Below are 24,382 nucleotides of genomic sequence, written 5' to 3'. Positions count from 1 at the left end.
TGCACCCATCACCATGCCAGTTTTATAGCAGCCCCACCCCCAATGCTCATTGAGCAAATGGATTCATTTATTCATGGCAACATGTATTTATTGAGCATCTACTACATGCCCGGCGATTTAGGAATTGGACCTTGCTGCATGAATGAATGAACATGGACATCTCATTCATGGAGGAGAGAGGTCAGAGGGCATGGAGTGTGGGTGCCTGTGTAGCCCCTTACATGATATTACCAGACTTGGCTTGTTCTCAGAGTGAGGGGGAGCCACCACAGGGTTTCAGCAGGGGAGAGACAGGGTCTGCCCTGGATTTTAATGCCCACCTCTGCTGTTTTGTGGAGAGCAGACAGCAGGGGCTTGGTGGGTGTCAGCACCGAGAAGGTGACCGTCATGCCTGGGTGGCTCCAACCTCAGGGGAGAAGGAGGAGGGATGGCAGACCCTGAAGTATCTGGAAGGCAGTGCTGGCGAAGGAGTGCAAGTGACGGGGACTCCAGTCTCCTGCCTCTTCCACCCCAACATCAAACAGCACCAGGCCTGGAGGAAGCCGCGCAGATCAAGGCCAGCACTGCCTCCTTGGGGGCGGGGAAGAGCAGGTGAGGGTCTTCATTTGCATCCCATTGCAGGCCCCCAAACACGTCCTGATCCCAGCAGCCTTTGATCTGGTTTGATGTCTCCTCCAGCCTTCTTCCCAAGCAGGAAGGCTTTTATCCTCAGAGGCGGCTCCCAGCCCAGCTGGCTCTAGCACAGTGCAGTGGAGGGAAGGGGAGTGCGTAGCTCTCCACTGGCTCAGGCTCAGAGCCATCCTGAGACCTGGCCCATGGTGACCCTGTGTCTCAGGTGAAGGAACTGGCTCTCGGGAGGATGGCCAGCCTGGTCACATAGCTGCAGGTTCTTGACTCCAGTGTGGACAGTGGTGCTGGAAACTGTCTGCGCCGACCTGATCAGGGGTAATTGCTGGGTTCTCAGCCTCCAAGGATGGGAGTGCAGACCCCTGTCCCTATCCACTGCATCCCTACTTAGAAGGCAGTTCTGCTGCTGTATGCTGCCCCCTGGGGCAGTGAGGTGGCTCTACAAGGGCTGGCAAAGGGGAAGAAAAGGAAGCCTCTGGGTTTTGGGGTGGAGTGGTCAGGCAACCTTGAAAACTGCACAGATGTAGATTCAGATGAGTTGCTTGTCCCTTAGGAACCATGGGTGCTTGACAGATCTGGATTGGGAGAATTCATGGAAATGCCATGTAGGGATGCTCAGTACCTTTAGGGGAAATGTCTGTTTTTGCACAACCCATGTAGACCTCCTGGTGGAGGCTGGAGAGCATCTCAGTGGTTCTCAAAATGCTGTTGGCTTCTCTGACTGACCTGGGCTGGCACAACTTTGCTCAGTTTGATGTCCCTGGTGGTCCTCTCTACACTCCCAGGGGTGGGAGTGGGCATCACCCTCCTGCCAGCTGGGGTTCCCATGAGTGAGCAGTAGTAATGGTTACAACATTCACAATAACTGGCACTTATTGAGCCTTTTCTCTGTGCCACGCACGTGCTAAAAACCTCATTTAATTCCAGACCTGCCTGGGGAGTTATATGCCTTGCCTGAGCCTGCACAGCCAAAATGTGGTGGAACTAGGATTTGACAAACAGCCTCAGTTAGTATCTGGAGGACACCATTGGCCTGGCCCTCCTGTTGAGTCAGGTGTGTCTCCCTGTCCCTTGCTACTGAAGGTCCTCCCTGATCCACAGGTAAAGTTAGAGAGGGGGGCATGTCCTTCATCCTCAGAGTCACTGCCTGCGGGCCCAGAGAGAGTAGAAGACCCTGGGATCCAGGAGGCACCCTGGGGGGGCCACTGCATGGGATGACCCTGGGCTCCAGCCTCTGCCTGGCAGCTGAGGAGCAGATTCATGGGGTGCTCTGGTCTCTGGGCTCTTGCCCAGTCCCTGTCACTCCCCAAGACCAAAGACTCCAAAGCAGGAAAGAGGCCTCCAGCTCTGTCATCATGAATATCTGGCATTTTCTCTGCACCCCCAAACTGCTGCCTTTGAGCCTCCAGGTCTCCTAGCAGCCTCTCTGCCCACCCCACCAGCCACTAGACCTCAAAGCCATGTACTCCCCACCCTGGTCCCTGACCCCAGCATTCTCCCCAGCTCAGTACCCCCCAACCTTCCTTCAGCAGCTGGAGGGAAGAGAATAGTAAAAATCTACTGCGGTAATAAAAGGCATTAACCATCTGAACACTCACCCACAGTGCCCCTGCAACCGTCTATCCTTAAGCAAGAAATATTGTTTAATGCTGATGGTAATGAGTGAATCAAATTGTGAAAATTAAACTGGAATTTGAGCATTAGTGCCAGGATGCTGGCATTTGGCGAGTCAAGTGGTAGTGCTGTTACCTCCCTCCTCACCACTCAGAGGCCCACTCACCCTGCCCGGCCAGCAAGATGCTTCCCATGTGGCTAGGGTGGGGCAGCAGAGAAGGCACAGCCCTGAAACATCCCCGTTAGGGGTTTGTGCTAATCCTGAGGTTCCACTGAGGGTGCCCTGGGCTTTCCTTTTAAAATACAAATCCTTTCAGCCCGAGCCCCATCCTTCCCTGATACCCTGAATACAGTGAGCTCAGGAGTTTTTGTCTCCCTCATGGAGGGACCCATGGGAGGATGCAGGAGGTTCTGGCAGCCAGATTCCATTGTCTTTCCGTTAGCACCTGTCACTTCCCCGGGTGTCACCCAATGCTTTTTATAGGTTGTGAACCAGAGCTCAGAGTTAGACTGGGGTTTAAGGAAGATTAAAAAGAGTCCTGAAGTCAGAGGAATGGGTGATGTATGCGTTGGTGGAAAGGAAAGCAGTCAGGAGGCAGGTGAAGAAGCAAAGTCAAGCTTCCTCAGCGTCCCCTTCTTGCAAAGCTGCCACAGGCAGGGACCACTTGGAGCAGGTGAAAAGGGCAGCCGAAGGCGTCCCTCCACCTCTCCACCTTTGCTCAAATTCTGGTGTGGGCCTGTAGTCCCTGCATATGTCCCATGCACTTCATAACTCCAGCCCACCTCCTCCTGGAAGCCATCGGGGTGTAGCTAGTTTCTCCTCCCGCTTCTAGCCTCTTCTGGCCTTCATCCCAGAGTTACTGAATGTATCTATCAGGCCTTTGTTCTCTCATCAGGGGCTCCAATGAAGACGCTCTGGGCCCATAGACCAAAGACTCTGGACTGTCCAGGGATCTCAGAGCCATGCACAACTCTTTCTTCCCAACCCCTTAAAAGAGAAAACCCAGAAGTGCTCCCAAAACTCATCTCAGATCCTCTGTTCTAACAATTCCCAGGCACACAGTGAGTGCTCAATCAATGCTTGCTGAAGGGGCAGCCAGAGGGGAGATGCAAAGTATGTCAGGGGTTTTGTCCAGCCCCTCCTGAGGTGGCTGTAAGCACCTTCACCTGACACAGAACTGGAAGCTTCTCCTGTCCACAATTTTATCATCTTCCCCCAGCCCCAGCTCCTGCGCAGGTGGGGTGGTGAGTACAGACTCTGCCTACTCCCCTATGGTGGTTAGACATCTGGGGACAAAGAGCCAAGCTGCCCTCTCTGGGTCCAAGCAGGGCTGGGATGAGCACCTACGTCCTGTTGCCCAGCCCTCTGGGGAGTCACACTCCTGTTCCACAGAACCCCAGATGCTCCCTCACACCTGCAGGCACAGACACGATTTAAAAGAGCAGATGGCAGCAGCAAGGGCTTTGTGATCATGAAATCAAGGGACCCCATGAGGCTGGGTTGAGTCTAGGCTCCAGCTATGGGCAACCTCTTGTGCATCCTGGGGTTCCTTCTCTGCCCCAGCTTCCTCATCTGGAAAAGCATGAAACCCTTGGTGTTATCCGGGGTCCTGCCCAGCTCTGCCACTCTGTGGCCTTGTTCTTCCAGGTGCAGGGACAGCAGTTCTTGGGGCCACAGTGTGCCAGCCCTGCTGGCCTTTGTCTTGTTTGGGGACTTGTGTATTGTGGATGGCCTGTCTCTCCACCCAGATGCCAGCTCCAATGAGCAGCTTCGTCTTTCTTGTTTACCACTGTAGAAGCAATGCTTGGAACAGTGTCCGGCACAGAGAAGGTACTCAGTGAACAGCTGTTGAGAGACTGTAGAACATGCTTGCTCCCCTTGCTCTGCCCCTTGACCAGGAGGAACCCGTGAGGCCTCAGTCCCCTCAGCTCATGTCAGCGGATTTTGTTGTGCTCAGTTTCCAACTCCCAGGGCTGAGCCCCTGACCTGAGCTGGGCTCTGTCAAGAGAATTCTGGGCCCCTAATGCCAGCCTCCAGTTGCTCACCACATCTCTGGGCCCCCAGGGGGTCTCAGCAACCTCTCACTCACTCTTCAGCCCATCCCCTCACTAACTCTGAGGCCACTCCTTGCCTCAACACCTTGGCCCAGCCCAGCAGCACCTGCCTGAATGTGTCTTCAGAGGAGCAGCTCCCCAATACCCCGACTATGGGAAGCAACAGGCTCAGGGCTGAGGGCTCACCAGAACATGGGGACCACCAGAGCCTCTCCATTACCAGGGGTCCCAGCTTAGGCAGCTGGGCAGTGGCCAGGGCCTTCTCTGCCTGTACCAGGAGTCAGGGGCTGTGTGGATGGAGGAGGAGGGTGGGCACGGGCTGGGGAAACAGAGTCATTCTCCAAGACTCTTGCGAAATTGGCATCAGACCCAAGACACCAGCCAAATGGTACCGTTGGTTATGTGATGCAGCTTGAGACAGTGCCTCAGGAAAGCGGACAGAAAGGAGGTGGGCAGAGTGGGTGGGAGACAGGGAGATGTTGTCCATCTCAGCTGGCCAGCCACAGCCTCAGGATCTAGTCTAACCTGTTGCTTCAAGTGTGTTCCCCATCATAAGATGTGGATCCTCTGACTTCTCCTCTCACCCTCTTTGACCTCTGCCCTCTCACAGCAGGGGTGACCTTCCAGGCCAAACCAAGGCAGGGCGAATGAAGGGAAAGCAGCACTGCATTTCCTCTTCCTCCTGCACGGAGAAACCCAAGTAGGGGCCATCGCCATGGTAATTACCTCTTGGCAGGCGCTGGGACCCTAGCCACCACCATGACAGGAGCATCTAATCACACCCATTTCATAGATCCCAAAACTCAGGTGTGGAGCAGGGGAGCGGGAGGGGGAGTCAGTGGGCCTGGCCCACAAGGAAGTCCACTCGCAAACTCAAAGTCCCTCCAGCCCCTGGTCTGAGAGACAAGCCTTAGAATCACTCGCACAAGTCACAATACCCAACTGGAGGACGGTGCAAACTGAACACATTTCAGGATCCTAGAAGCAGACATTTGAGTTGGTTGTGGTCAGTCCATGACTACCTGGAGGAAGTGAGTCTGAAGCTGGGTGTCTTTGGTATCTTGCAGCCCTCCAGAAAGGTAAGGGTGGCTATAGTTTCCCTGGGGAAATCCAGATGGGGAGGAAGAGGGGGAGCCTGGCAGCTTATATGTTTAGAAAGGCCTCTAGAAGGAGGCGCTTAACTGAGAACTGCACAGTAAAGGAAAATTTCAGGGGAGGGGAACGAGGAATTAGGAAAAAACAAAAAAAACCCAAAACCGGCAAAAAAAGGAAGTGGCTGGATAGAAAGGCACATGTGGATGAATTTTAATGCAATCAGAAAGCTGTCATAGCAATAATAAAGGAATGCATTCAGACGTCAGGAGAGGCGAAGGCGAGGAGCTGCAGTCTCCGCATGTAAATCAAGCTTGGGCAGAGGAGGTGCGTTCCCTTCCTTTCCTTTTTCTGTCCAAGTGAGGAAGTGGAATTTTTAGCAAGAGGGCCAGGGATTAGCAGGGGCGGGGTTCCATTTCTAAGTCTTTCTGGAAACCCAATTCGATTGAGCCTTTAAAAGGCACTAAAGGTTGAGGGGGAGGTAGGGAGAACACTGGGGGCTGTGCCTGGAAAGAAGAGTTTTAATTACTCCACAAAAGAAGGAAAAGCTCCCATTTCACTTCCAGTAAATTGCTGTTGCTGCTTCCAGGAGTCAAACATAACGGCTCCCCAGTCTTTCCTCTGTCTCTGTCATCTTTCCCCCCAGCCCTCTTCTCCCAGCTCTTTGCCTCTAATTCTCTTGTCTGTGTTTCCTGCCATTTTCTCTCCCCCACTCCCTTTCTGCGCTGAACTCTATCTCCTCCCATCCCACTTCAGCTTTTCTCTTCCACCCTCCCTCTCTCTCTTCCTTCTCCTTGTGCCCCAGAGCCTGGAGTAAGTGGGGGAGGGCTGCACGCAGAACCCTGGAGATGGGGTGGGGGTGTGCCCCAAAGTCTTGCCAAGCCAAAGGAGCCAGAAGAGCAGCTTGAGGCAGGTAGTGGGGCCTGGGCTCTGGGGTCCAGAGCTTTAGCTGAGGCCCACCCTGTTGGAGGGCCAGCTGGTGTTTTTTGACCCACAGCTGGTAACAGGGACCAGTAACTGTGCCCTACAGGTTATGCGAGGAGCTGGGACCTGGTACCACATCATCATTGAGAACTGGCCCAGTGCTGAGTGCATCTGGACTGAGGAGTACCAGCAGGGCAGAAGGCAGGAGGACTCTGCAGGTGGCGTGTGGAGGGCAGGGGCCTGAAAGCCTCCTCTGCTTTGCTTCAGAACCTGGGACAGACCCTCAGCTCTAAGTGAACTCTCCTGACAATTTGGGCAAGGTGGGGGTTCTCTGGGAAAGAAGGTACCAACCACCTTGAATACAGAAGGACACAGGGTCCCTGAGTGCCCATGTGCTCAGAGGAAACCATGAACACATGGCCATTTGCAGTTTTGGGGTCTGCATTTCTGCAGCTTTGGCTGTGTGTCAATCATGTAATCATCCACAAACATCTAGCGAGTGCCTGCTGAGTGCAGCCACCCCTGGGACTCTGTTCCAGTTCCTATGGCTGCATACCAATTTAGCCCGAAACTGAGTGGTGTAAAACAACCGTTTATTTTGCTCATGGATTCCATGGGTCAGGAATTCACAGGGCACAGCATGGAAGGCCTGTCTCTGCTCCAGGATGTCTGGGCCTCAGCTGGAAAATTCAAAGGCTGGGAGCTGGAATTATCCGAGGACTCATTCATTCACGTGTCTGGTGGTCGATGTTGGCTGTCAGCTGGGGCCTCAGTTCCTTTCCATGGGGACTCTTCTGCATGGGCTAATTGGGGGTTCACAGCATGGTGGCTGGCTTCCACAGAGCTAACAACCCCCCCCCCCCCAACAAAACAGAGGCAAGTGGAAGCTGATCTCTTTTATGACCCAACCTCAGAAGTCACCTGGCATCACTTCTGCCATTCTTTATTTATTAGAGCAGTCAAGGGGAAGGAATACGCCCCCGGACTCTCAGTGAGAAGAGTGGCAGTCACACTGAAGTAGCAGCATGTGGGCTGGGGCTGCCTTCTGCAGTCATTCACCAGCTGCTGCAGGTGGATACAGCCCCGTGCGTGCATGCCTTGTCTCCCTGAGCACACAGCATGGGATCAACAAAGCACTTGATACTCATCCCAGGTGTGTGGGGGCTGCTGAGGCATCTTCAGGAACAGACGCCCCCAAAGTGTCCAGGGTCGAATTTTGCAGCGTGAAGAAATAGGAAGAGCCAGACCGAGGAGGGCGCATCCAGATGGAAGAAAAAATATGTGACGTACCAAGGAGGTGTGCCCTGGGATGGCACAGGGCAGGCAGTCATTCATTGTTTATTCACCTCATCACTAAATGGAGGGCCTCCTGTGCTCCAGGCACTGCTGCTTCAGCGGAGAGGCCTGGTCTCTTTCCCCAGTGAGCATCCCAGGGAATGGGTGGGAAAGGAGAGCTATACGGAAACCCACAAAGTAGTCATTGTCCTTTGACATTCCGGCCACAGGGATGGGGGCCTGAGACAGAGTAAGGGAGGGATAAGAAGGGGCATGGGTGAGGAGGCAATACTCAAACTGAGACCTAGAAGAAGAGGACTGGACCTTGTGATAAGTGCGCTCCAGGCAGGGGAACAGTATCTGCAGAGGCCCGACGTCAGACCCGCCAGTTGTGATTCATTTTGGAGCCTGTAGAGGATAGCATGTGAGACGAAGGAGGAGGGGAACGCAGGCTGCCCGTGTGCTCTAGTGAGGGGCCAGCCCAGGGTCTCTGCTCCTCAGGGTGCAGCCTGCCCTGCAGGCGGGAGGAGGCCGAGTCGCTGCGATCCAGCTCCTGCCTGCCACAGCTCTCTCCGCACCTGTCCCGCGACTGTGCGCTCCTACCCCACCTACTTCTCTCCCTCGCCCCTCCCGCTCCGACTAAGCCCCGCCCCCGTCCCCCTCCCCCGCACCTCTCCCCCGCCGGCTCCCAGTCCCCGCCCCGCCTCCCCGGCTCCTCCCTTTCCCTGCCGCTCTCCCCCTCCGGCCGTGCCCTGCTCCCGCGCAGCCCGGTCCCTGGCCCGGGTAAGCATCTTCTAATTTTGTTCTAGAAGATAGAAAACTCTTCGTGGGCATGCTCAACAAGCAACAGTCCGAGGACGACGTGCGCCGCCTTTTCGAGGCCTTTGGGAACATCGAGGAGTGCACCATCCTGCGCGGGCCCGACGGCAACAGCAAGGGTGCGCGGGGCGGGGCCGGGAGGGATGCCCCGGAGGGAGGGGCGAGGCGGAGGGAGACCAGAGGGCTCCTCTGAGTCTCCGGGGCCGTCGCCGTCTGTCTCTGGGCTTCTTGGTGTCTCTTTCTCAATCTCTGCCTCACCCGTCTGCGTTCACCTGGGATGCGCCCTCTCCTCCCGGCCCCTCCCTGGCCCTGCTTCTGGGTCCCAGCTCGGCCTCTCGCGTCCTCACAGGGTGCGCCTTTGTGAAGTACTCCTCCCACGCCGAGGCGCAGGCCGCCATCAACGCGCTACACGGCAGCCAGACCATGCCGGTGAGTGCTGGCCCCTTGGGGCGGGGGCGAGGGCAGCGGCGGGCCGAGACCCCAGCACCCGCCACGCCCCGCCGGCTGTCCAGTCTCCCCAAGAGACAGGAAAGCATGACCCTTATCCCCGGGCCTCAGACAAGGACGCAGAAGCCCAGGGATGTTAAGGAACTGGCCTGAGGTTACCCAGGTGGAAAATGCCCGCGGTGGGGTTCACACCTCATTCCCCTGGGCGAGCGCCGATGCCGCCCCCTCCAAAGCGCCCCGAGGAGCGGGCGGGGTGGGCGCAGGCCAGAGGCACCGACAGCTGCGGGCGGAGGCTCTGGAGCAGATGGGTCTCACGCGCCGCCCCGGCCGCAGGGAGCCTCGTCCAGTCTGGTGGTCAAGTTCGCCGACACCGACAAGGAGCGCACGATGCGGCGAATGCAGCAGATGGCTGGCCAGATGGGCATGTTCAACCCCATGGCCATCCCTTTCGGGGCCTACGGCGCCTACGCTCAGGCAGTAAGTGGCAGCGCGCACGGGCAGCGGTGCTCAAGCTCACTCCCCTGGGAGCCTCAGAGAGCGGGACATGAAACCGAAAATACTACTCTATCCCTTGCCCTCTCCCTCCAGAGTGAGGAGGGGCCGGGAATGAACCCATGAACCCGGGGGGTGTAACTTCAGAAGGGTTTGAAAGAAGGCTGGCCCAGTTGGGGTGGCTGCCAGGAGGAGGTGGGCTGCTGTCTTAGTTCTAAGGGGCAGAGCTGAGAGAGGCCCCACAGAAAAGTGGGTTACCCTGAGCCTTTTCCTCTCAGCCAGATCAACGTTGAACCCCAGGAAGCACAGATGAGAGGGCGAGGTTCAGGTCATTGGTTGCAAACCACCCCTACTCCATGGAATGGTGACTTCAGGCCTTCTGGTCTCTCCTGGCAGGGCTCCTGTGAGGTGCCCTAAAGCCCTACACACCCACACTTCTGATATCCCCTCAGGCCTCTGGCCCACCTACTTCTTTCTTCCACATGGGGGCCCACTCTGTCAGCCTCTCCCGGAGCTGCCTGCAGACTGGTAACCACAGCTCCCATGTGGGTGGCACTGAGGCAGGCCACGGTTCTGGGTCTGAAAATGCAGGCTTACCTCACTTCTGCAGTACTGTCTGCCTTGGCCACATTCCGCAGCCTCCCCTGTCTGCACTCACCTTTGTGACAACACTAGGGGTGCCTGGGGTTCTATTCATAATTCTCCTGTCACTTCTACCAACAGACTCCAAATTAAAATCATTCTGGACAGAAACCTGTGCTAAATGAGTTCTGCAGAGGCTCATCCAGCATGTCTCTAGTGCTTTGGATGTCACTTCCCCACGAATGACAGGCTGTACACAGGGCTGACTAGCACCCACAGAGCCAGTCTCCTCCCCTGCCCCTAGCAACAACTTTGGAGTTCCAAAGACCCTAGCATTACTTTTAAATACAGTCATCTCTCAGGGTGGTGGACTCTAATAGCTGTCGAGGTACAAGGCAAGAATGGGAGAGGCATCAGGGCTTTCTGGAGTGGTAGTTGGGAGCTTCTGGGGCTCAGAGCCTGGGAGATTGGTCTCCAGGAGCTGAGGCCACTGTCGGGGAGGGATGCCCCCTGGAAGCACGTGATATTTTTTCCACTCCCTCTGCCCCAGCTGATGCAGCAGCAAGCGGCCCTGATGGCATCAGTCGCGCAGGGCGGCTACCTGAACCCCATGGCTGCCTTCGCTGCCGCCCAGATGCAGCAGATGGCGGCCCTCAACATGAATGGCCTGGCGGCCGCACCTATGACCCCAACCTCAGGTGAGCTGGCAGGTGCCAACATGGGGTCTGGCCCGGTGGGAAAACAGCTGGCCCCAGGCTGGGACCTAATTTCAGCTACCAGCGGACCATTCTGTGGCAAAAGCACATAGTGTCTGGGCCCGAGAGGCCTTGCCTTCTGGCAGTTTGTCTCAAAAATGTTCTAATCCATGGGGATCCAAGGGAAGATGAGATATGGGACCCATGCAGTCTACCGTGTGATTTCAGGGTGGGGTGGATTTCTCTCAAGCTGTTTAACCTTATCAGGAAACAATGTATCTTGATGTTTACCAACAAGAGACCTGGAAAGAAATTGACATGAAGACATCTCCCTGTGGTGTCTATGACGAAAAGAGCCTTGGCCATTCTGTGGCCTTGTTCAGCCCCTGGCCCAAGCACAGAGGGAACCCATTTGGGTGTCGTCTTTTTTTTTTTTTTTTTTTCTTTTCATTTCCCTTTAACCCAACCTAGACTCACTGGCTTTTTCTAAGACAACTATGCAACAAGCTAGAGAGAACCACAAGAGTCATCAAGGGACAGGAGTTTGGAAAGAACCCAGCTCACAAATCATGTTTTTGATTGAATCTTGGCTATTGTCCAGTCCAGTGAGTCTCAGCTGTTGCAGTTATGCCCCCGAATCCCCAGGACATCTGGCAATGTCTGGAGACATTTTTGATTGTCACAACTGGGAGTGGGGATTGCTACTGAAATCTAGTGGGTAGAGGCCAGGGATATTGCTGTACAATCCTACAGTGCACAGGACAGCCACCACAAGGAACTATCTGGCCCCAGATGGTAATAGTGTCAAAGTTGAGAAACGCTAGTCTAGTCCTAAGGGCTGGTCCTGCACCCCAGGCTCTTATTCACTGAGCTTCCTTGGCTCTCTGTGCCCAGGCCACAGCAGCAACTTTCCTAACATCCAAGAGCTATTCCTTTCCCAGGTGAAAGCCAAAAAGACTGTGCCATCTCTGGGCTCAACTTGAACACTACTCTTCACCTCTGATCCCCAACTTCAAGGGATACACATGAGCCCAGGCAGTGGCCAGCCTCAGGTCCACATTCTCAGAGGGACCCTGCTTCCTACATGAGAGGAAGGCCCTTTCCAGCCTCTGGGCTTTCAGTACAATCACCATAATATCCACATCTCAGGTTCCACCCACTTGGCATAGGGAGGACACAGGGTATTGTCATTTGACCCCAACTTTATTCTCACCATCATGACCACTACTATTGCTTCAAGTGGAGGAGGCCAAGGCGTCTACTTTGTGTATGAGCTAAAGCTGAGTCTGGGCTCTGTAATAACCTCTCTGCCTCAGTACGAGAGAATGCCAGAATTAAGACCTACTCCATCTGAGCAGAAAAACTTCCTCCTGGAGAGGCATATCAGCCCCCCAATGACCAAGTAAAGACCAGCTCATCCAGCCCTAGCTGAAGAGAGTAAGAGCACTGAAAAAGACTTAAGGAAGGCCAGGTACGGTGGCTCATGCCTGTAATCCCAGCATTTTGGGAGGCCGAGGCGGGTGGATCACTTGAGGTCAGGAGTTCAAGACCAGCTTGGCCAACATGGAGAAACCCCAACCCTACTAAAAAAATACAAAAATTAGCCGGGCCTGGTGGTGCATGCTGGTAGTCCCAGCTACTTGGGAGGCTGAGGAAGGAGAATTGTTTGAACCCAGGAGGTGGATGTTGCAGTGAGCTGAGATTGCACCACTGTACTCCAGCAACCTGGAAAACAGAGCAGGACAAAAAAAAAAAAAAAGGACTGAAGGAAGACCAAGTGTGGTTACAGTCAAGGGCACTGAGAGTAGTCTATGTGCTGTCTAAGGACAAGCCATCAGGGTCAGAGAAATCTTATTTGGGCAGGTGGAATTTGGACTCTGCCTTGAAGGATAGATACAATTGGGATAGGTGAAGTCACTTCATATAGGGAGATAAGCCAAGGCATGGGTCATAGATAAGATTGAGCTGGTATGTGAGGTCCAAGTCTATCCGCAGGTCCTTGGAAACAGTTGAGTGAAGCTTTATGGGTGGGCCTTCCTCACCTTTGTTCTGCTTGCCTCCCCTCCTCCTCCACCCTTCTGTATGCCTGGAACCAGGTGGCAGCACCCCTCCGGGCATCACTGCACCAGCCGTGCCTAGCATCCCATCCCCCATTGGGGTGAATGGCTTCACCGGCCTCCCGCCACAGGCCAATGGGCAACCTGCTGCGGAAGCTGTGTTCGCCAATGGCATCCACCCCTACCCAGGTAAGCACATCTGTCAGCACTTATTTCCATATGCAGCACATTCTTTATCCATGCTGTCCCTGCCCTTGCTGTTATAACAAGATGTGGCTCCTGCCCTCTGTCCATTCCTTGATGAAACCCCAAGTGTGATCAGAGAGGGCCAGCCTCCCATCTTCCTTCAGGGAGCCCGTGATGGAAAAAATGAGACCAAAATCCTGCCCTTGGGGATATGTCATTCTGATCTAGGAGACAGATCCCCATTCTAGGTGCTCCCTTAGGGAAGAAAGGAGACTGGGTGCAGTTGTACAACCATGTAGAGAGGCCAGTAAGTGCAAAATAATTGAGTGTGAATTTAACCTACAAGAAGTAAGGGGATAGAAACTAGAAGAACAATCAGGGTTAGTGTTAAGTAGGAAAAGACTCTTTGGGAAGGAGTGGAGGGAGGTATAATGATTGGCAGTCTGTCTAGTACAGACCAGTCCGTCCCTTGGTGCACACAAAAGCGCGATCATGGTGCACGCAAAAGCGTGATCAGCACCATGGACAGGTCAGCACCACAGACAGCCCAGCACCTTGGACAGCTCCTAGACTATTTTTTTCAAATAGTCTGGCACACGGAAAGATCCAGGAGGCCTGCTCCTGATTAACTTTTTTCCTCAAACTTAGCCGTCCTCACAGGGTGAGAGTGTCCAGTTGGCCTGAAGCAGCTCTTCTCCCTGGTCTGGAGAATGGGCTGCTATCAGGGCAGGGAAGCTGGGCCCAAAGCCCTCTAGTAAACTACAAGGGAAATGTGCTCCTGATGTGGAGTGCCGCCCCGCTTCCTGGAGGCAGAGGATGAGGTTAGAGTCCCCTTAAGTATCAGTAAGTACTCAGTTTGTGCTGTGAAAGGGGGCCCAAGAAGTAGAGCAGGACATGGACCTATCGCCTGGGAGGTCAGAGTCCATTGGGAACACAATCTAAGTCTGCAGAATGATGAGACAATATGGCAGAATTAAGTTTGATCATGAGTGAGTGTTCTCAGACTTGAAATGCTAAAGATCCCAATGAATGGACAGTTCTGTAGGCTAAAGAAGCCCCAAAAAGGCTTCCCAAGGAGGAAACTACCATCGAGCATTAACAGATGGGCAGGAATTGGAGAGGTGAAGATGAACAGGGAACACCCTCCTTTGGAGGGACCTGCCTGGCAAGAGTGGAGGTGGTAAGGAGATTGGCACACACGGCAGGCAGGCCAGCCCAAGGTGAATTGGCAGCAGGGGCTGGGTCCTGTTCCCCACTCTGGGCGCCCATCAGAATCCACTGTGGGGCTTTATACAACCACATAAGCCCAGACATTCTCATTTCCCTGTCTAGAGTGCAGACCAGGCATTTGTAGTATATAAAAGTCCCACTAGCAGCAGAGTGCAAGGTCACTGTACTAGAGGGAAATAGAGGAGAATTTCCTGACTTTGAACTTGGAGTTTTCCTTGATCCCATTCCCCATTCCAGAGCTTGCCCCATAATATATCCCTCAGTCCACCAAGAAGAGGCCAGAGGAGTCTAGAGAGTGAAGTGATGAGGCTCTAATGATCTGGAGTGTTGTTTAAGGATGATGACCCCAAGCTGGTAGGGTGGCAGGGTGGGGCTGTGCAAGCTGGGGGTGGAAGAGATCCCACCAGTCTAAGGCTCATGGGCTGGGAGATGGCATCCCCAGCACATCTGGGTGGCTTCATTTCCCACCCCTTCCTGCCCACAAGCCCATCTGGATCTCTGGATCCTGATAAACCTGCTCCTTCCCAACCCCCTCTGGCATCTGTGAGCTATTTCCCTCATGGAATTTGGAAATGTTTCTTCCCCTATTTGTAAAAATCTGCCACATCTCATAAACAATTCCTTGCCAGAGCAAGAGGGAGGGAGGGATGGAGGGAAGGAAAGGAAAAAAGTAGTACATTAAAAAAATTAATTTACCATCTTTAAATGCGGAGTTTGGACCCGCTGTAATGAGCGAGATCCTTCAAAATGTTCACTCTTTGGCAGTTACTAATGAGGTCGTTAGGCAGAGAAGTAGAGAAGGGTCTCATAAATGCTTTTCTCTGTTTCCCAGCCCCAGGTAGCTTTTCTGATCTCCCCTCTTGGGTTCTTGCTGGATACACACAGTGTGGCCTTTACTGTCACATAAACACCCTTGAAGGGGTGGCTCTTGCAAACATTAAAGATTGTTCATTCATTCTTTTCATCATACTCTGCCAGATGCTTATGATGTTCCTGGCACTGTGCTGGCAGCTGCCATGCAAATCGTGCAGGTTATATTTTGCATGAGGGCACCAAACTGTATGCCCAAAGGAAGGGGCACCCTTTTCTAATTTGCATAAAGCCACTGCATGGGTGAATAGCTGGAAAGACCAAGAGCACAATCCGGACGTGGTTCTCCTTCCATAAAGCTTAGAGGCTGGCAGAGGATAGGGGCAGAGGGAAGGCACAGAGGAGACCACCCTCCCAAGCACATCACACTGAGGAGCCCTCAGCGCCAGTCTCTACCATGGGGGAAATAGAGGGACAGGGTGTGGGACTGGGACAGTCCCAGGCAGGAAGGAGCCTGCATTGTGGCTCATCTTCAGCTCCCCCCATCTGAGCAGAGCCCCCATGGGTCTGACTCCCCTGCCGCATCCTGCTCCTGGGGGCTATAGAACCTACTGTCCCACTGTCTCTAGGGACCTCTGCCCCAGGCTTTTCCCTGGGCACCCCTCAGGCCCAGGTGCTCTTTTTCTTTCTTTCTTTTCTTTTGAGACAGAGTTTCACAATTGTTGCCCAGGCTGGAGTGCAATGGCATGATCTCAGTTCACTGCAACCTCCGCCTCCCGGGTTCAAGTGATTCTCCTGCCTCAGCCTCCTGAGTAGCTGGGATTACAGGTGCCCATCACCATGCCCACTAATTTTTTTGTATTTTTAGTAGAGACGGGTTTTCACCATGTTGGCCAGGCTGGTCTCAAGCTCCTGACCTCAGATGATCCACCCACCTCGGCCTCCCAAAGTGTTGGGATTGCAGGCATGAGCCACCGTGCCCAGCCCAGGTGCTCTTTTTCTAATGGAGGTTTAGTGAGATACTCAGGGAAACGTGCTCAGGAGGGAAGTTGAGGCACTCTCCCTAGACTAAAAGTCCCAAAGCCTGGCATGGCCACTTAGCTTAGCTGGCCTGAGTTGACAGGCGGATAAGCCCAGATAGTTTCTTCCTGCCACCTCGTGTTATCCAGTTTTCCCTCAAGCATCCTAGGGCTCCATCCTCCCTCTGGGCAGTCCCTGCCTCTACCACCTCTCTGGGCTTCCAAAGCCAGCCCACTCCCACATTAGTCACCACCAGCCTTGGTCGCCAAAACCAGTGCCTACTGCTGGCCCATGCTTCAGGCTTTTGCCCACAGCTTCAGCAGAGACAGCAAAGACAACAGAAGGGAACCAAGCCTTTCTCTCAGCCCAACTTCCCTGAGTTTCTTGCCAAAGTATCTGTACAGGGGACCTCTCTTCCCACTGGGCAGGAGACATCCCAGGGTCACAGTGTCAGAAGACAGGAGGAAGGTCCTTGGTCTCCTGGTTCCTCGGTTCTGCGGGCAGCACCCCTCTCCCAGTTTGCTGGGAAGACCCTATTTGCGTAGCTGGTCCCTGCTGAAAGGAGCTTAGCCATGGGCTGGGGGTGGAAGACCTCCATGCCTGGTGCAGCTTCCCTGACAGTGAGGGCGCGTCCCTCTGTGTGAGCAGGCACAGTGGCCCAGGAGGACAAAGTGGTAGTGTGAGGCCTTCTTGCCCTTTCTTTCACCCACTGGGGGCTGCCAGCCCCCTCCCCTTTCCCCACAGCCCTTCTGCAGGGCTGGGCCCCTTGTGTGTCCCCCCCCTCCTGCCACCAGCATCTCAGTGTTGAGGCTTCCTTGGCATCTCCTCCCCAACCCTCCACAGTGCTCTGCATGAGCCCCCATCTTACCCCAGCCCTAGGCCAACTGCAGCTTGCATCCCCCAGCCAGGGTGGGCAACTCTCTACCCTGCCAAGAGCCCTGGGCTAGGGAAGGTGACCCCCAGAGGGTCCAGGCACTCAGGGTTTCTGTCTCGGATGCCCTGCCCCAGGGCACAGCCTGCAGTAGCCAGAAAAGGCAGTATAGCTACATCATTGTCCCCATGGGCATGAGGGGAAGGGCCAGTGTGGTGGGCACTGCTGACCTCTGTCCCCTTGGCTCCCTACAGCACAGAGCCCCACCGCCGCGGACCCCCTGCAGCAGGCCTACGCCGGAGTGCAGCAGTATGCAGGTCGTTAGTATCCACGCGTCCCCACGGCTCCTTCCCCAACTCTGTTTATCTCTCCACGCCTGTGACACCAGTGCCCCCTCAGGCCTGGGGCCAGCACTGCATGGGGTGGGGAGAGAGAGTGGAAAGAGGGAGGGCTGTGCTGGCAGAGACCCTCCAGGCTGCCTTCTTGTCAGCGGGCCACCGAGAGTGCCCCTGCAGTGGGGTTGGGCAGAACTTCAGGCAAGTGGGCAGGCCAGGTGGAAGTTTCACCCTTGCTGGGCAGTTACCTGTCTTTGAGGCCAGATTTACCTTCCCCATGGAGCTTCCAGGGCCACTTTGCCCAGGAGCACCAGGTCTGACACCAGCACCACAGGCGAGGCTGGACCTGGGTGCTGCCCACCATGGGCCACAGTCACTGGCCCAGGAAGCACAGATGCCTGGTTTGAGAGAAGGAGGGCCTCTAGAAGAGATGCCATTTCCCCATTCCCTTCCTCACACACTGGCAGCAGGATGGGGCCCCAGCAGGTGTGACAGGGAGCAGAGGAGGAGAGGTGGGAAGGGACAGCCCTGAGTGAGCAGAGGGCCTGGGGTCACTGAGCCTAAGCCGAGCTGTCAGCCAGGCTTCTCTCTTTCTGTCACCCCTGGACTACACAGCACCCCATCATCATCCCTGCCTAGCCTGTGTCCTACTGCCTGACCTGATCAGGGTCTCTCTTCCCTGTGCTTAGAAGAGCCAGTGCTGTCTCCCATGAGTGCAGTGGGGCTACCTGGCAAAGGGTGAGGGGACTGAGGTGAAGCTGGCCTGGCACATCTGGAGCCCAGAGGAGGTGCTGCCACCTCTTGGGTCCCCTGAGCTCTGACTTCAGGCTCTGTTGCTATGGGAGCCAGGCCAGGCAGAGGAGGGAGCCGGCCACTCCTGTCCTACCTCGGGCCCTTTCCAGTTGGACAATCAGGTTTATCCAACTCAGTCCTCTGCCCCTGGGGACTACCCCCTGGCAGCCTTCCCAGAGGCCAAGTCCACACCTCAGGTGGCCCCCCACCTCCCACACAGGTGCCGTTTGAGTGGGAGTGAGGGCCTGCCAGCTGGAGTCAGCTGTGGCTCAGAGAAGTGGGAAATCGTTCCTGTGGATTCCAGGTGGTGTGGGGTGATCTTGTCCAGGCCATTTTGGTGTTTTTAATTATCCATGATTGTGTGTTATGCACACATGTGGTTCATCCACTATTTGAAATTCAACTTGCCTCCCCCAAAACATACACACACACACGTGCATGTGTGCATGTAATGTATGCACACATGCACTAACACCATGTACACAAGTGCACGTGCGCGCACACACACGTACACACCCACACACGTGCATGTACGCATGTAATGTACACGCACACGCACACACATACACCCACACACATGCATGTATGCATGTAATGTACACACACATACACCCACACACTTGCATGTATGCATGTACTGTACACACACGTACACCCACACTTGCATGTACACATGTAATGTACACACACGTACACACACATCCCCACACGTACATGCATGTATGCATGTAATGTACACACACGCACACACACACGTACACACACCCACACACCCACACACCCATTTCCACTCTTCACCTTGCAACTCCTCTGTTAGTCTGGGAACTGAAAGCTGGCTTTGTCCTAAGTGGCTGAGTGGCAGGGCGCTTTTTGGCTGATCTGCTTTTACTGCCTGCACTGAAATCTCTCTCTTTCTTCCTGCTTCCACTCTCTGCCTTGTCGCCGGCTCTTGCTTCTTGTCTTGGGCCTCCAGCAGCTGCCTACCCTGCTGCCTATGGTCAGATAAGCCAGGCCTTTCCTCAGCCGCCTCCAATGATCCCCCAGCAGCAGAGAGAAGGTGAGTCTGCAGGCCAGCTCCTGGGCCCCTCCCTCCCCCTGTTGTCCCCAAAGAGGCTGCTCACCTGGGCCTTGGGCTGGGGTGTGCGTTGGAAAGGTGACCACGTTTGTGTGCTGTGTTGAGGTGGGCAAGGGAAGACAGCAGTGCTGTGAGGAGTGGCGCTCTCCAACTTAAGGGTAGAGGTCCGCTTCTTGTGGACAGCTCTGTACACCAGAGTGGTGTCTGGCCCAGGGGCAGGGGCCTGGACAGAATGCCCTGAGGGCTGGCAGGTCCCACACGAGGCACCTTTCCTACTCCCCTCAATCATTGCTGCTGGCCTGACACAGAGCTCACATATCAAAACCTTGGTCTATGAGAACCCCTTCTGAATGGTTGGGTTTGTGTTTCTTCCTTGGCAAGCCCTTGAACCATCCCTTAAACAGAACCTAGCAGAGGTTAGGCCTGTGTGTACCAGTGGAGGCCTTGTCCTTGACCCAGGGAGTTTCTGGTCTTCCAGAGGAGATAGAGGCCCATCCTTGGGGTCTTCACTGGAGGGCCCATCACTGTGTTCCCAGGGAGAATAGCTGGGAGATGAGACTCCAACAACATGGTGGTTTGCAGAACCAGCTCTGATAGCTGTGTGTCTTGAGGAAAAGATGGTAACCAGGCTGAGAGGGTCAGGAAGGGAAGCCCCAGAGGAGGTGGGGTCCAAGAATCCCCCTCCTCTGGTGGGCAGGATTTGGCCAGTGGGGAGGGTGGGGAGAAGTAGGAGTGCTCATGGCTGAGGGGAATGAGAGAGGGAGATGAGTTTATCACCCACAGGAGCTGTACCCTCTGGGTGACCAGGAGAGGCAGGTGGAGCTCCCAGGGCAGGACTGCGTGGGCAGGGTGAGAAGAGATGAGAATGCCCCAGTGCAGGCCTAGTGGAAGAAGGGGGTGATCCTGGAAAGCTGTGTCCCAAGGCCCTGGTGTGAACAGGGCAGGACAGCAAGATCTTTGGGTCAGATGCCAGGGATCTTGGAATGCCAGTCAGTGTCTTCCCATCCCAATGCCTAGGTACCCACATAAGCAGGAAGACAGGAGGCTGGATGAACAGGCCCACCCTCTGGGACTCTGTGGGCCTGCCACAGAGAGCTCAGCTTGAGGGGGCAGGACACTAACAAGGTCCCATCCTCTCTACCCCTATGGAAATGGTCACTGGGTAGTGAGGCACCAAAGCTGCCCCTGCAGCCCATGTGGTCAGAGCCTTCTGGTGGCCTCCAAAATCCTGACTCATAGCCCCTGCAGCACAGTGTCCTGGAGCCCTCCGATGTAGGTTAGTCCTGGAAAGAGCCTCAAGAGTCTGCTGGTCCAACATCATTTGACAGGCCCCAGTGCCAGACAAGTCCCTCAGACCCCAAAGAGGTGCCACAGCCTGCCTGGCTGAGAGCCTGGCCTTCAGAGAAAACCCTTTTGGGTGGGACTCTGGCACCTCCTTCCCCGTGAATCTGAACAAATCACTCTATCCCCTCAGCCTCAGTGTCCTCACAGCAAAGTGAGGAGAGTGGGGAGCGTTCTCTGGAGGGGTGTGAGGACCAAGCCGGCTGAGTCTGCCCCCAAACTCCATTCTCAGTGCACACTGCCCTTCCTTTACCAAGCTACCACCCCTTCCAAGGCTGTGCATGAGGCATACCACCCCAGCTCACACCCAGCAGGCAACTTCTGAGATCAGGGGCATCAGGGCTTCCCATGCCCAGGAAAGCCAAGTTACAGGAACCCAGAGGGGTGCACAGGAAGGCCCAGCCCATACCCTGCCTCACGCTGCTGCAGCTGAGGGACACTGGACTACCACTGGTGAAGTGGGGGTGGGGGTGGTCCCCTCATCAGGCTGCAGCCCTGGGCCTGCCTTGCCCTTGCCTTCCCCACAGTCCAAGCCTTCATCAGTAAGACCGGGGCCACAAGGGGTGGGGTCCAGGAGTCCCCATGTTGCCCGCTCCAGGTCCAGAACAGAGAGCTGTGCCTACAGGCCCTGATATCTTTTCTCCCACTGGTGCCATTGTCAGCTCCCTGAATCACTCTGGCCTATTGGCTCAGGGATCTCTAAATCCTGCCCCACCCCTCACACAGCTATAGGTCAATGGCACCCTGCCCAACACACATGACAGCCCCTACTGCAGGCCTTAAGCTGAGGCCCCCATGGGCCCTCCTGCCTGTCTCCCACCCTACACTCCACCATCCCATATGTGTAGCTCTGAACTCCTCCTCATTCCTTCTCTCCATCTCTGAGCAGCTGCAATTCCTGCCCCCCCTCCCCCACCCCCCACACACACCTTGCTCCCTAGTCTAGGCCCTCTGTGGCCAGTCCTGGCTCCAGCCTCTCCTTGGGGTGGCAGGATCTGCTGCTATTGTCCCCATTCTCCCAGGCCATGGTCCATGGGTTGAGCCACCCCAGGGATGCAGGGGATGGGGAAGAGTAATGCACGATACCAACAGAGCCGCACAGCATGGGCGGGTGAGAGCGCGGCACTGGGAGTGGTTTGTCAGGAAGGCTTCTGTGGGTCTGGAAGGATGAGCAGAGGTTGGCAGCACATAGAGCTGGGGAGGCAGGAGGTCCAGGCAGGGGGAACAGCGGGAATAAAAGTGCAGCTGCTGCAGAGTCCAAGGTGAGCGTGGGGCCAGGGAGAGACAGGCGCAAGGTGGGCTGGAGCCTGGCCAAAGCCGTGTCCCACAGAGTTGTCCGAGTCATGAACAAGAAAGAAGGCTGTGTTCCTCCAACCCTGCCAAGAGTTGACTTCTTTATGTCATGGTCCCCTCCCCATGTGGAATGTCATGGAAATACCAGGATATTCTGGTGGCAGGGGAGGACCCTTCTGCCACCTCCTCATCTTTGAGCTGAGCCTGAAAACAGACAGATGCCTGAATTCCCCAGAGGCCATCTGCCCCACAGATGGGATGAGGTTGCCCTCAGGGATGGCTGCCGCAGCGGCTCTGCCAGGGCTGCAAGGTGGTCAGGGGTAGCCGCTTTCTGTCTGTGCAGCTCCGCTTCACCATTTCTCAGAAGGCTGGGCTGGACCACATTGGTCTCTAAAGTCCTGCCAGCTCTGCCATCTGCGTGTTCTGTAATCTGTGAATGAGGGAGTGCAGAAGGGCTTGGCGGTAGCTGGAGTTAGACAGCGTGTGGGCTCACTGTCCAGGGGAAGGGACTAGAGCTGCTGCCCTGGCTTCTTCGTCAGGCCTGGGCTAGAGAGTCATCCCTGGGGCTCCGCCACACACCGTGCATGTGGGATTGAGCCTGCGGGCCCTGTCTGTGAAGGCTCCTTATCTCTAAGGAGAACAGATGTAGCTTCCACATAAAGCAGCTTGCAGAACTTGAACTCGGAGCCAGGGCCCCAAGTCAAGGCAGGTGTCAGCATGGGCTGGAGCAGTCAGGGCCTGGAAGAGTGAGGATGGGAGGAGGAAGGAAGGTGTGGGGGGGCCTGGAGGGGGCTGGGCAGGAGGACACAAGAAGGAGCATGCCCCTGGGAGTAGCCAGTCTGGTTGGAGAGAAAAACCTCTAGACATAAAAGAGAAAGAGCCCCACCCCAGAGGATGAAGTGTGGATTCGGGCATGAGCAGGGAGAGGCTGGAGGTTCTTTCAGAGAGGGAGGGTATGGGGAGCTGGGGGCCATCAAGGGCACATTCACAGGGCATGAACCAGTGGGAAGACAGCATGGTTGGAGGGGACAGGGTGAGGGGAGGGCCACCAGAGCTCGGGGGTATCCAGCACCAGGAACCCCTGGAAGGGGGTGAGGGAGCATGTTTGTGCCCGGTTCTGAATGCGCCGTCCCCCAGCAGGATGCCTGGGAGCCAGCAGTCCAGGGAGGGGAGGCCGAAGGGCTGGGGTGAGCAGAGGGCACAGGGCGAGCACCAAGGAGGGAGGAGGCCAGTGGCTCCTTGGGCAGTTTTAGGGGTTGGGGAAATTTTTGTTCTAGGCTGTGGACCTTGAGGGAGTAGAGATAGATGGAGAAAAGGAGGAGAGTGGAAGGTAAAGGAGCAGAAGAGAAGGTGCAGAGTCTCTAAATCGAACCTTTACTCCAGAACTGGGTTGTCTGGCAGCCTCATGGCTCCCAGAGAACAAGGATGGTTGGCTCTGGCATGAAAGCCATGCAGCGACCCATGTTGGTGCCTTACAGCCTTCACTGTTGAGCTCATGCCTAGGTTTCCAGCAGCCTCTGGTCAGAACCTTGCTTCTTACACAACACTAGGTGCAGTTGGTTCCTTCCCATTCCCACCACAGCTTGGACACCATCATTGAAATGACCACAAGTCACTTTAAAAGATGAAATTATATGTGGCATATGCTATCTAAGACGCATCTTGGAACAATTTCCATTTTAAAGAGTTAAAATTGAGCATTTTGACTATTTCAAAAGAAACAGGTAAATGGTTAGTTATTGGGAATTTTAGAAAGCTAAAGCCCTGCATAGTGTTCAGGGGGTCTGGGATATTGAGATTTTTGGTAGCAAGAGGGAAAGAATTCACTCTATGGAGACAGGCTAGGCTCATGTCCTGGCTCCAGGCCCCTCCCAGCTGTGCGTGTTTTGGCAGGTGACTTAACCTCTCTGGGCCTCACTTCCTCATCTGTGAAGTGGCAATGATGATAATAATGTCACAGGGTTGCTGTAAGGATTAAGTGAGTTAGAGACATGTAAAGTGCTCAGAACAGCCTGACACATAGTTTGTGCTGCTGAAGTCGCAGGGCTGTTACTGTGGTAACGAAATGAAGAACCTTCATGTCATGAGGCTGGAGGGTTCCCTGGCTAATCATAGAGCCTCAGTTGCAGCGCTTCCTACGCACCTACACAGGAGGAGGCAGGATAAATCTTGGTTTCCTGGGTGTGTGGAACTGGGCAGGACAGTTGGGCCATCAGGGGCAGATGAGAAAGAGAGGCTGCAGGCCAGGGGGAGGATGGGCACCCCAATCCCAGAGACTGAGACTGGCCTGCGAGAAGGGAAAGTGGGGTGTCTCCCCAGCACAGGACATGGCTGCCCCAGGGGATGCCCTGGTCCCCCCAGAGCAGGGGCAGGGCAGGAGGGAGGCCGCCCGGATCTCCTGGGCCTTCCCTATTTTCAGCACCTGGTTTCCAGAGACACAGCAGTAGGTCGACTCCGCCTCTGGAGCCCTAGGGTTTCTAAGCCTCTGCTACAGATCCATTTTATAGAAAAGGCAACTGAGGCACAGAGAGGTTCAGTGACTTGCCCAAGGGCAGAGCAGAGACCGGAGCTCAGACCCGGGGCTCAGCATCCCTGCCTCTTCTGGGGTGCCCTTGGATCTGGAATGAGACTCCCCCTCCTAACCTTGCCCCCACCCCTCCCTGCTGCGCTGCCTAACTCGCTCACCTCTCCTCTGTCTCTCTCTTCCCCCACCCTGCCATCCCTCCTCCCCCGCCCACCCCCTCCCCTCA

General features: G+C 55.3%; 1 protein-coding gene across 50 annotated transcripts in view; it reads left to right on the top strand.

The window, feature by feature from the left end:
• The window catches only part of CELF4 (CUGBP Elav-like family member 4), a 323,148-nt gene that overhangs the window by 282,648 nt on the left and 16,118 nt on the right, over nucleotides 1–24,382 (top strand). For 12 of the 50 annotated variants that reach the window (XR_010152067.1, XR_010152066.1, XR_010152063.1 and 9 more), the window contains exons 4-10: nucleotides 8,400–8,525; nucleotides 8,756–8,835; nucleotides 9,187–9,330; nucleotides 10,478–10,625; nucleotides 12,719–12,868; nucleotides 17,051–17,116; nucleotides 18,897–18,980. Coding sequence is in view for 44 of the 50 variants with exons in the window: in XM_024350821.3 (XP_024206589.1) it covers nucleotides 8,400–8,525; nucleotides 8,756–8,835; nucleotides 9,187–9,330; nucleotides 10,478–10,625; nucleotides 12,719–12,868; nucleotides 17,051–17,116; nucleotides 18,897–18,980 (798 nt within the window). In the remaining 6 variants the exon portion in view is untranslated. Of the gene's footprint in view, nucleotides 1–8,396; nucleotides 8,526–8,755; nucleotides 8,836–9,186; nucleotides 9,331–10,477; nucleotides 10,626–12,718; nucleotides 12,869–17,050; nucleotides 17,117–18,896; nucleotides 18,981–24,382 lie in introns of all 50 variants that reach the window. The other 38 variants (XR_010152065.1, XR_010152062.1, XM_016933590.3 and 35 more) reach the window with 7 other exon arrangements.

This window comes from Pan troglodytes, chromosome 17, assembly GCF_028858775.2.
Source record: "Pan troglodytes isolate AG18354 chromosome 17, NHGRI_mPanTro3-v2.0_pri, whole genome shotgun sequence".
Taxonomy (NCBI): Eukaryota; Metazoa; Chordata; class Mammalia; order Primates; family Hominidae; genus Pan; species Pan troglodytes.
The sequence above is the reverse complement of the archived record's forward strand: the minus strand, read 5'-3'. Positions and strand labels throughout refer to the sequence as shown.